The 12603-nt window shown below is 48.6% G+C and overlaps 1 protein-coding gene across 1 annotated transcript; it reads right to left on the bottom strand.

Moving 5' to 3' along the window:
• Positions 1–6707: 6707 nt before the first annotated feature.
• Positions 6708–8601, bottom strand: Ccdc184 (coiled-coil domain containing 184). Its single transcript, XM_051160287.1, is given in 2 exon segments — positions 6708–7938; positions 7940–8601. Coding segments are annotated over 2 exon segments (585 nt in total). The 5' UTR covers positions 8096–8601; the 3' UTR covers positions 6708–7509.
• Positions 8602–12603: the final 4002 nt, after the last annotated feature.

The raw sequence follows: 12603 nt of genomic DNA, 5'->3' as shown, positions 1-12603 counted from the left end.
GACCATGTGTTTCAGTTAAGTCCTCACCTCCGCCTTCGCAGTTGTTCATTTTCAATCTTATAATTCAAATAAACATTTTTGGCCTATTATCAAGATGATCCTTTGTGATAATGTAAATTTTGCTTGGTGTGACGGTGCACATATTTAATCCCAGCACTCTGGAAGGAAAGGCAGATGAGCTTGTGAGCTTGAGGTCAATCTGCTTTGCAGAGTGAAATCTTTTCAAAAAAACAAAACAAAACAAAACAAAACAGGAACAGCAAAAACAACAACAACAACAATAATAATAATAATAATGTGAATTTCACTGGCTCCTGAAACTGTTTTTTTCTCATACCTCTAAACATCTTTCAAGTAGAATGCCTTATATAACTGACGGCAGCTTACACCTGTCAGCTCCTGGAAGTCATGACACAACTGTCACACCTACACAATCCTGACCCTAGTCACCATTCAAAGTGGCAAGACTAGAAATGATGTTGCAGTTCGCCGACCCTCTAAAGAACTATTAGTCTCAGGTGTTGCTCCAACACTTACCTTAAACTCTCTCTAGCAAGATCAAAGGAAATGCCTGCATTGAAGGCTGGGTATTGGGGCCCAGAGAAAACTCTCAGAGGCAACAGTCTCTTCATAAGAAACTCTGCTTTGTTAAAACTCAACATGGCCCCTAATAGAAATGTGTGGGGAAAATACGGACAGCTCCGGGTCAAAAGCGATTCAGAAGCGCCAGGCTTAAGGTGAAGTAATTAAAATGGTGCGATGATTTCTAGCAATAGTTGTGTACACAGTGGTGATATTTTAAAGTTCCTTTTAAAATTAGGAATAAAAGATATTTAAATAAGAATGAAACTTTAAATAAGGAAACAATGGCTGTAACTGGCGGTGCTTTTTCCTTTCTTTGGGGATCCTGAAATAAGGTGCCACTCAATCAGCGGTACCCCAAGTCCTTGGTAGACACCCCCAGAGACCCTAAGCATGATGACTAGTGTACTCAGGGTTGAATGAAAGCACACAAGGAGTAGAAACAAGACAGATAAAGTTATTGTCCCCCAAACAGGTACGAAGAGAAGGATGTGGCCACTTAGAGGAGGACAGGGCCACATGTCTGCATATCTATGGGAGCCCCGGAGGGCCTTCAAGAATGGGGGAGGATTTGAACCAGATGACAGGGACAGGACCGGTCGAAAAGTAAAGAGCTGTACCAGATGCAGCCAGACAAAGGCAGCACCAGAGGACAAGGAACAGCCGAGTTTACTTCCTTCTGACTTTACCTGCTAAGGAATTCGGTTAAAATTGTGAGCCTTGTTCTTAGAAATAAAAGTACAAATTCATAATCAAACAGGGTTGCATAGTATCTCTGGAGATTTCCCACAGGCAGCGTGAGAGGAAAACAGCCAGGGGAGACAGACAAACAGTGCCCATGACTACGACTTCCTCACTCTGGAGATGAGGCTGTGCCTGTCTTTGCTGGAGAGTAATGGAGATGCATCCAGACTTCTCGCCCGGGACCGGAGGGAGCAGGATACACGTGGAAGCCATCTGCAGCACTGAGTTGGACGATTTGAGCTTCTGATGAGAGAAGACAGTCTTTAAAAGATAGCTAGGGAGGCAGAGGCAGGTGGACTCCTGTGAGTTCGAGGCCAGCATGGGATACAAAGTAAGTTCCAGGACAGCCAGGGCTGTTACACAGAGAAACCCTGTTTTGAAAAACAAAACAAAACAAACAAACAAAAAGCAACCAGGGAATGAAATGGGGATGGGGGGTATGGCAGGTCCTCGTTAGAGAGACGTTTGCCTCTCCCCGCCCCGCCCCCCGCCCCACACACATCATCACCATCATCATCACCATCATATTTATATCTAACATAGGGAGCACTGGGGAGAAGTTACAGATTGTTAAGGAGAATAAATATTCAGAACTCTGGTTTAAGATTTTTGGAGTGGTGGTAGCTGAGGGGGGGAGTAGTCAATTTATTGCAGCTGCCTTTTATATTCTTCCAATCCACACTATTTACTCTGGTCTTCTGTCTCTCTCAGCCACCCACCATAAGGCACGGGCCAAGCCTTTAGGAGGCATTTGCCAGTCCTGATGTGAAGGACATCAATTCTCTCTGAGGTTCTCTGTTCCCCAAAGGGTGGCACCATGGCAGCACTATTTACAGGGCTGAGTTTCTTCTCTAAACACCAGTGCTTCCCGGCAGAAAAGCTGTTTTTCAGAGGGAATTCACCTTCTGAGGACCATGTGGGATGAGAGGGAGTAATGCTAGCTAGAATAAAAGCTTGGTGAACAGTTCCCTTTTTTTTTTTCTTTTATTAATTTATTCAGATTACATCTCATTTGTTACCCCCTCACTTTTATCTTCCTGTTCCTCTCTCCCTCCCTCTTTCACCCTTTTCTCCTCCCCTAGTTCTGTGACAGAAAGGGACCTCCTTCCCCACTATATGGTCACAGCCTCTCGTCTTTAATGAGCATTTCTTTTGTGTTTCAATATCCCAACTATAGTAGGCACCCTGAATGAATGTCTATTTCTAAACATTTAGATAGGGGGGATGTTTATGAAAAGCTGCCTTTTGATGCAAGAAGTTATATGTCTTGTGAGGGGTGTAGGCATAGACTTGCGAAGTGCTGTGGCTTAGGTGTAGGAGAACTTCCGTTTACAGATGTAAAGCAGAAACCATAATGTGCACCGCTACTGAGAGCCCATAAATCTGCGCGCCTTGCAGAAGGGCAGTTTGTGTCACCGGGGAGCAACTGACTCTCCAAGAGCAGAGTTAGGCTGTGTCAGGCTAAAGTTGCAGCTTATTTCCACAAAACTGTACAGGCCTTGTCTTTGAGATTAAGAACCGACTCTAAGAGAACCTTAGGCAGGTTAGAGATGTGCGTTCTAGAAACAGGGAGTTCTAATGAGTTGTATGTGGGGTTGGGTTGGCCCCGAACAGGAAAGTTTAGCTTGAAGCCACAGAAGGTTATGTAGTTAGTTCCATTAAAATGTGCCTTCCTGAAGAAGGGAGAGAGGCTCTGAAAGTTACAGACTTCACAAGACCCACCCCTGCTTACTGGTGTAGGAGAGACTCTTCCTGGGAGCTGCCTGCAAGCAAGGCAAGGAGCTCCATGGATGCAGCTCTCGGGGAGCAGCCACCCATGCTGGGGTGGGCTGTTTCTGATACCTTGGAGTCGCCCACTGGTTCCCCCTGTTAAACAACCCAATAAACTCGCTACTTCACCAATCTCGACTTGGGTGATGTTGTTTGTTCACCAGTCTGTCTTTGGTGTCCCATCTGGGGTGAATAGAGGTGAACTCAGAAATTTCTTAACCCCTCAGGCATCTGCAGCACTTTGAGAAACGTCTAATGTTACAGATTTGGAAGTGATGAGAGGCAGGGCTGTAGCACCTGATCGGTGTCAACGTACTTAAAATTCATCGTGTGGCAAATCAGATGGAGAGGATCATTTCAGTTCCGGGTAGGAACTACTCGGAGGCTCCAGGAGGCAAGGATTGCTGGAAGTGCCAGCCTCACACAGATCGTTTCTTTGTTGGTGTCTTTTGAGTTAAAAAGTTTCATTACACTTTACCTGAGGACTCAGCATTTTTTACAAAAGTCTGATTCTTACTCCTTAAGGATTAAGTAGAAACAACAACCCTTTCTCTAGAAAGAAAATATGTATTTGCAGGATTTTGCATTTAATTTCCAATGGTGTGGCTTTCTGAAATTCAACAGTGACGCTTGCTATAAACCCTGGGTGAGAAACTCCAGCTGAAACCCACTTACCAACAGTCTGAAAAAGAAACCTCAGAGGCCACTGGGAAGTAGAGAAGGTGGAAACAGGGGAAGGTGAGGTGGCCTGGGCAGCACCTCTGAGATGCTAGTATAATTAAAAAAAAGAAAAGAAAAAAAGAAAAAAGAAGCAGAAGAACTGCTTTTCTAGGAAGATTTGTATCTATCTGGACTTGCAGGGAATAACCAAGGATAGCGTGCATAGGAATAGAACTGCAGTCAGTGGCTAAAGAACTCAACCATAACTTTCTTTGGCATCTAAATAGGCTATGCTGCTTTTTGGGATTTAGGTCAAACAATGGAGGATCTGAGCTAGAGGGGAGAGAAAGTGAGCTCACCTAAGGAGGGAGCGCCTGCAAGCACGGGCCTCTTCTCCAGCAGCTGGTCCAGGCGGTCGGAGCTCCACGCACTCAGATTACCACCCACTCAGGGCTGAGAGAGGTCACGAAGCAAACCTGAACTGCGACGATGAAAACTGACTAAAATGAGGTTGATTTCCTTGAAGCTCCCAAATAACGGAACAATTAGAAAGATAGTTTCGAGCTAAGGCTCTTTTAAATCCAAGTATCTCAAGGTGAGATCCTGGCTTTGTCAAACTCCAGCCTGTGACCTTGAAGTTTTACATCTGTTTCTGAGCTGTTATGTAAGAATAACGGCTTCTACCTCATATATCTGTTGGGAGATAATATTGGAGCTCAATAACTGATCAACGCCATGGTAATCGGTGCTGAATGTTTAAACTGTAGCAGAAACCTACGGTCCAGTCCCAGCTGTGTCCTGGAGCTGTTCTCCTGGGGCCCCAGCACAGATTACCCAAGCGCTGTCTACCTCAAGGCTAGCCTTTCTGCCTCATAGCTCCTTTTGCTTAAAATATAAGGCCCATGCTATCTTGAGAAGCTAACCGTGACCTTTTTCTTAATTCTGCCCTCAAGGGTAAGGGGTCTTTATATAAGAAGAGATTATATTAAAAGAGCATTTACTCAAGAGGCAGAGGCAGGCAAATCTCTGTGAGTCTGGGGCCAGCCTGTTCCACATAGTGAGTTCCAGGCCGTCCAGGACTACCTGGTGAGATCCTGTCTCAAAAAGAAAAAGAGGGAAGGAGGAAGGAAGGGGGAGGGAGAGAAAGGGAGTGAGAAAGGAAAAGAAAGGGAGCAGTACAGAGTTGGCCCGCATGATAAAAGCTGGAGAAACGTCCTGCCGATTGCGAGCACTGCTGCTCTTCCAGAGGACATGTTTCCCAGAAGCCATGGCAAACAGCTCACACCTGCCAGGACCCCAGATGCAGGAATCTGACACTACACCACATGCACATATGTGCACAAACACATAAATAGTAAACCTTTAAAAAAAGGGGGGGTAGGGAGGGCAGTGATGGTGCACACCTTTATAATCCCAGCACTCGAGAGGCAGAGGCAGGTGGATCACTGTGAGTTCGACGCCAGCCTGGTCTACAAAGTGAGTCCAGGACAGCCAAGGCTACAGAGAGAAATCCTGTCTCGAAAAAAACCAAAATAAATAAATAAAATTTAAAAGTCTCCAGGACCTTCCCGGCAGGACTCCTGAAGGAGTCATTCGCTACCCCAGGAGAATGATAAAGAAACTAACATTTACACAAGACAGCCCAGGAGTCGTACATTTGTCTCCCCAAGTTTTTATTCCTATCACATGCATTCTGAAAACCAAGTCTCAGGCAGTCAATTCAGCGCTGGAATTAAAGATTCAAACCTACACCTGTGCCCTTTAACTCTCTTTGTAACAGAGCAATTTTACATGCTACACACACAGAGAGAAAGGGGGGGAGGGGAAGAGAGAGGAGAGAGAGAAAGAGAGAGAGAGAGAGAGAGAGAGAGAGAGAGAGAGAGAGAGAGAGAGAGAGCAAACAGCCCAGCCTAGTCCGCTCTCAACCTTTGTTCTGGGGCAGCCTCAGGAAATCTCCATCACCCAAGGGAGCTGCCTAGAGATGATGTCAGAGAGTTGACTCCGGGGAACACCTTGCCGGCATCTGCCACTAGAGGCCTGAGGCAGTTATTGTGGTTTCCTTAGTGATGTGTCACTCCAGAAATCCTGGGGCAACCCCTCCAGAACAGTGACTCCCACTCCATCTCTAGAACAGGTGCCATGCCTGCTGGGCCAGCGCTCTCATTCAGAAGTCACCCTGGGGCAGGGCTGATGAGGGGACATGCTTCACTGCAAAGAAGTCTCTTGCAGATGTGGCTACCAAAACCCCTTATTAGCTGGGTATGTCCATTCAGACCTCTGCGTTTTCCAGTCCACTTTAGATCAAGGTCCGGGGCAGAAGGGAAAGTGGGCAGAGCTGGCAATGCTTGTCCCAACCAGGACAAGGTTAGGTAACTCTTTGGGACTGGAGGCAAGGAGAGAGGAGAGAAGGCATGGTCCCTAAATTTCCTTCTAAGCCCTGATCCACAACAGTGGACCCAGAAGCCCCACCCTTACATCCCCTTAGTACCAGTCAGCAAGAGGGGAGATGACTTTTTTTTTTATTAAGGTTGACACCAAGGAAAGCATTGAGAAAGAATACACAAAGGCAGGGAAAGAGCACACAAAGTCACCACTTCAGGAGGGAGGAGGCACATCAGTTAAGGAACCTCAGGACAGCCACATGCTCCATGCCCTGGTTGGGGGGGGGGGGTGGCAAAGGGGAAAAGAGAGGGGAAAGTGCCGCCTGGGTTCACAGACAGGTCTGAAACACCCCTAGAACCTAATACTAGAGCCGCAAGCCCTGCCCCTGAGGGCTCACACACTACTACTACACAAGTGGACACAGGTAACACAAGACATTATGGAGGCAACACCAAAAAGCAGAGGGTAGTGACATATTGACAGAGAAAGAAACTGAAGCTAAGCAGGTATAGCCAGAAAAGAAAAGGTTGGGGTTTGTGTTTGTTTTGGGCTGCAGCCCCTCCCCCCTCCCAAGAGGTCCTCACACATCCCCTAAATCTGGGCCGTTGCTGAACAGCCCCAAGTCTCTGCCTGTGAACTGGGCACTTTGTTTTCTCGGCCCAGGTGAGTGGAAAAAGCAAGCCCAGATGAAATCGGTGACAGGGCAGGGTCCAGCTCTGCATGGGAAATGCCAGAGCTTGAACTACTGTGTCTTCGTGCACGTTCATAGCCAGCTCCTCCCAGCCCAGGGGCCCTTGGAACCCCATGCACCCAGATTCCTGGGGCTGCAGCTGCCTCCTGAAGCTCCCTTTTACCAGTCAGCAGCCGCAGAGATCTGTGAGGGGGAGAGGCTGCTGCAGAGCACTGTCTATCTTGGGATTTCAGCAAAGGGGTACATTTCCTGTTGCCAGAACAGAGTACCCCAACTCCTTAATTTCTAGGTAAATAGAGATCATTTGCCAAAGTCCTAGATGAGTCCTTTTTCAGTATAGAAAAAGCAGAATTTTATTTACATGATTCAATGGTCCTCCTGTTTCCTGGGAAGAGGGAAAAGGGCACGGTAAGGGGATGGATGGGAGTCCAGAGATGGACACTTCCTCCCAGGGAACCTCACCTTTCTTCAGTTTGTTATGATGCATGGTTGGATAGAATTCGCGATGCTTCCAAAGTCCTTCACCCTACAAATCCTTCTTTGAGGGAGTCTCTCTCCCTGACCTATAAGAACCACATTTGGAGTGAAGAACACTGCACCGCACTGTTCAGTCCCCTCGCGTGAAGCACTTGGAAACCCAAAGCCAGCCCGAGTAGTTGGTGCCCCGGTGGGGGTCCCCCTCACAGAGAGGCTTCGCCCTCCAGCTGCAGCAGGGTAATGTCAGGCAGGTCCAGGGGTTCCACAAGTGGTCCGTCCTCCCCAAGGAGACCAGCACAAGGGCTCTCAGATCGCTCGAGGTGACTGGTGGGTGTGGTGGGGCTGGGCATCTCTTTCTCCTCTTCGTCCTCGTCCTCCTCACCAGGATCGGGACCCAGCAAGCCGCCTTCTCCGATCCCAGGTGAAGGTGTCTCCTGCTCGTGGGGAGCACTCGGAAAGCTCTCCTTGCCTCCGGCCACGCCCAAGCCTCCTTGGCGGGGCGCGGTGGTCATAATCTGGCACATGGAGACTATGGCCCGCTGGTTGGCGCACACGTCGTCCGACAGAACCTGGATGTGCGAGGCCTGTTCATCCAGTGCCCCTCTCATGGCCCTCACGTCCTCAAACAGGGCCCTGCAGCTGGGCCTTCAGGTGTTCCATCAGTTCCTTCATGCCACCGTTATACTCCCCAGAGATCACGTCCCCCACGGCTGGCACTGTGGACACCTCCAGAGGCGCCGGCATGTCGCCGCCGTCCTTGGTCATGATCTCCAGCAGACTGTCCTCCATTGAGTGGCAGAAGCGGGCAGTGGCAGCTCTGGGTCGCGTCCAGCCGGGACTCCAGGGTGGGGGAAGGGTGTAGCGGGGAAGAGGTCCCGTGAGGGACCGGGTGGAGCCCAGGGACACCACCTAGGCTCCCTAGAGGGGTGGGGAGCCGACGTGAAGAGAGTGGGCCCCAGGCAGAGGGTGTGGGCAGGAAGGGCCAAGAAGAGTCGGGCGAAGACCCGTCTAGGGTCCCGGGGCCAGCGTCTTCGGGCTTGCCCAGGAGCAAAAGTGCCCTGCCAGCTCGCCTCCCGAATGATGCCTATGTCCCCGCCGCCCTCGGGACAACCACCGGCAGAGAGTGCACACAGGCTCGCCGGGTCACAGAGGCGCTCGCAGAGGGATCGGGGTTGAGACAGGGACCCGCAGCGCGTTGGTCGCGGGACTCCCCCCTGGCCATCCACCAGCAGCGCCCGCGAGTGCGGCTGGAGCGGCAGGGGCGGGTCTCCCGGCAGCGCCAAGGTTGCTCCCTCGTTTCCAAGGCGACGCACGGCACGTAAATGACGTATGTCTCCATGGCAACAAGGAAGTGAAGAAGAAAGGGGAAAAGGGTTCCGAGGCTGCAGTGAAGCTCTGTTGTATGGGCTAACGGGTGTGGCAGGGACTCTGCAGTGGCCTCAGAGAAGCTGCAAAGAGCGTGTGGCTGCAATGTTTAATAGGACAGCATGAGAGAGCTGTTTGCTGCACGCCCCCACCCGCAAGCCAGAGAGAATGCCTGGGAAGGCTTTTCATCAGCTCTCCGCATTCTTTCCTTGGAGGATGGCTTGAGAGCCAGATCCTTCCTCCAGCAGCCTGCAGGACTGGGTAGGGAGGCGATTGTTTATAATACCAGGCGAGGTGGCCGCCCCGCGCCAGGCCTGGTGGTGCAGAGGGAGGAAGGCAGGGGAGATTTCCGCCTCTCCGAGCTTTCCGCATAAACCAGTTTTCCCTCGCTCCAGAAAGCTCAACGTGCGATTCTGTCCCTTATGGGACCCAATTGTTTCTACCCAGACTGCTGTGAGCTTTTGAGAATGGTGAGTCTAAGTACTTAAATTTTGAGAATGTTAACTCCATAACAACAGATTTCTCTCCATCACGGAATCCCCAGCGCTTAAAATAGCATCTGAGACGCAGAAAGCAGATGCTTAATGTGTTTGTGGAATGGATACTTAAATAAGAGCCACCAAGTACCACTGCTTTCCTCCTGATTCTCCAGCCCACACACACAGTGGATTTCAAAAGACCTGATACAATTTCGTCTCAGCACTTAAGGATTCCAAGTCCTCCGCTGAGTCATTTTCTTGATGTGTTGGGATACCGGAGTGTAGTGTTTCTAAATCTGAGTTAACATTGCACTGCCACACCACTGAGTGAATTAATGTTTATGGGGCCACTGCCCCCGTGCCCATGCTTAGATGTCTACTAAATGCCCCTGTCCTTTGTGAAGACTCCTTTCCCTTACTTAAAGGGCAGAGTAGCAGAAGAGGAGGAAGAAGAAAACTTGGTTCTATTTAGGAGATTACATAGATTGGGAGGGTTGTCACCTTGTCAGCTTTCTCATTTACCAAATGAGAAAGCCAAATGATCACAACCGCAAGTTTACAAGAATCTAGGAAGAAGAAATAAATTATCGATAGAAATAAAGATAGAAGAAATTAAGTGTGGATGAAAGTTGGGCACTAGTAGTTCTGTAAAAAGCCAGTGTGTTCTTGAGTTGCCCTGGTTCTGTGTCTTGGTGATGAAGGAGAATTTTTGTGGCCCCTCCTACTGCTATTAAAACAAAAGCAAAGGGGCTGGGTGTGGTGGTGCACGCCTTTAATCCCCGCACTTGGAAGGCAGAGGCTCGAGAACCACTGTGAGTTCGAGACCAGCCTGGTCTGCAGAGTGAATCTGGGACAGCCAAGGCTACTCAAAGAGACCTGTCTTGAACCCTGCGCCCCCTTAAAAAAAAAAAAAAGCAAATTAAAATATCTTACAGTGCCACCGTTTAAATAAATAACCTAAGACATACATATTGGATAGGGCTGAGAATTTTAATTTCCCAAAACAAATATGTAAACACATTAACACACACGCACCATGCAGTACTGTTATTGCTCTCTCCTCTGCCATGTTCGTTATAAGTGGTTAATAAACCCTACATGAGCCCTACATTTCTGGCTCATAGAGGAGCAGAGAGCTCATTCTAAGCATCCCTAGGCTCATTCAGACTTTTTTTTTTTTAAATGTAGACAACAACGCCTAATAATCTGAGTTTGATCTATGAAACCCACATGATGGAAGGAGAAAACCCGTGCCCACACGTTACCATTTGACTCCCACGGGCTCACCATAACATACATGTGATCATGTGCAAATGTCTTTGTTTTATTTCTTGAACTACAGGAAAACTAGGAACAGAGGCAAGACACAGCTGAGCTTACCCAGAATGCTTCCTGATCACACCAGAGCAAAGGCTCTCAGAGCTTTGTCAGTTCAGGCCTGCTGTGCATCCCTTCCACAAGAAAAGACCGACATGTTCCAAGGCTTCCTACCATGGTCCAATGAAAGGTTCTATCTTGCCGGTTCTCCTCAAGTGTGTTCCCTGCCTCTGAACACTAGCCCTGTTCCCATCTCTGCTGCCAAGTAAGCTTACGTCAAGCCCAGCCCCACACAGCAGGAGCTGGGTTATGCCATCACACAAGGTCCTTTGCCACTGTTATTGCGGGTACTGTGTATGTCAAGGCTTTGAGCATCAGAATACCATGTCGACCAGAGGCTCTGACCATGCAGGACACAGAGAGCACAAGGGGTCTGGGACAAGAGGGAGGGGAAGTTACTGGAGAAGCACCGAAGATCATGGGAAGCGGGTGCAGAGGTCCAGGGGTGTGGCTGATCCAGTCCAGTTCCAGGTCAGACATTTGAGAGGGTAGGTGGGGACTTGAAAATATAGGGAGGGGCTAATGTTGTGGGGTTTTTTCCCCTCAGTTCCTCTCCTAACCTGGCTATCACACAAGTAACCGAGACTCTATTATATTATTTTAGCAAGCATCGCAGCACAAGAACTGAGTAGTTTACACTCTATTCTTAACCCTCTAAACTAATTTGGCTTCCTCTCAGCTGACATCCCAGAGGTACTTGCACTTTGTAGCTTTCCTTGCTGAGCACTCTCTCTCTCTCTCTCTTCCTCTCCCTCTCCCTTCCCCCCTTTCCCCCTCCCCCCCCCTTTCCCGCTTTCCCTCTCCTTCTCTCTCTCTCTCTCTCTCTCTCTCTCTCCCTCTCTCTCTCTCTCTCTCTCTCCTGGTCCCTCCTGGATACCTACCTGTTGCTGAATCCCCCCACTTCCTCTTCTAACCCTTCTCCCCTGGCTGGCAGAAAGTCCAGCCCTATTCTCTCCCCTACTCAGCAATTGGCTGTAGCTGCTTTATAGGCATATCAGGGGGACAATTGGGGAGCAGTGTTTATACAACATTGAGACAGGAGATTCTCAGAACAAGGATTGCAACTAGATATTGGGGAAGGGGAGTCGGATAGAAATCAGCATTTGAATTACAACATAACCTTATGCTAATAAGGTAGAAATCAGCATTTGAATTACACCATAACCTTATGCTAATAAGGTAGAAATCAGCATTTGAATTACACCATAACCTTATGCCAACAAGGAGGAAGCATTGGTTGTGTTTGATTTAAAAAATAAACAGATCATGTCATAAATTCTGCATGAAAATTAGAGATGAAGCCGGGCATGGTAGCACACACCTTTAGTCCCAGCACTCAGGAGGCAGAGGCCGGTGAATCGCTGTGAGTTCAAGGCCAGCCTGGTCTACAAAGCAAGCCCAAGACAGCCAAGGCTACACAGAGAAACCCTGTCTCAAAAAACAAAAACAAAAACAAAATTAGAGATAGGAAGACAGACAGGTCTAGTCTCAGGAAATTAAGAGTGGTGTATACAGGGAACGGAGCCTTCATTGGCTGGCTGGGCTATCAGGCTGGGTCATTGGGATGAGTACCTCATATTACTAAACCATTCAGAGGAACTGCTCATTGGGCAGGGCAGGGTGGGAGGCCTGCATGGTCTCCTGCTTCCTACCTTGGTCTGGGTATCAGTGTAGCTGTTACAATCTTCCGTCTCCCACTGATGAGCGTGTAGGAAGAAGAGACCTTGGGCTGTAAAGGTAGTCTCCTCCATTATGTGTGCCCAGGCCTAAGTATCACATTTCCATGAAAACTGCAATTCTGAGTGCACCCTGCTGTTTTCCCTTCTCTGGTCTTGGTTATCTATCTCCATCTTAGATAGCTGGTCTACTTTTGCACAATAAATCTGATAAAGACGCTTCTGGACTCAGGGCTAGAAAAACACACCAAGTCAAGGTCAACTGAAAGTCTAGCGGCTACAGGTTAGTCTAAAATCCCCAGACAATAATCGCCAATATAACTTATGAAGCTGTGTTGACTCTCTCAGCACCTGTTTGTTTGTTGTTTTTTTCAACTTGACACAAATTAAGAACACCTGG

Source organism: Acomys russatus, chromosome 17 (assembly GCF_903995435.1).
Source record: "Acomys russatus chromosome 17, mAcoRus1.1, whole genome shotgun sequence".
In the NCBI taxonomy this organism is placed as follows: domain Eukaryota; kingdom Metazoa; phylum Chordata; class Mammalia; order Rodentia; family Muridae; genus Acomys; species Acomys russatus.
Note: the sequence above shows the minus strand (reverse complement) of the source record. Positions and strands in the feature narration are given on the sequence as shown.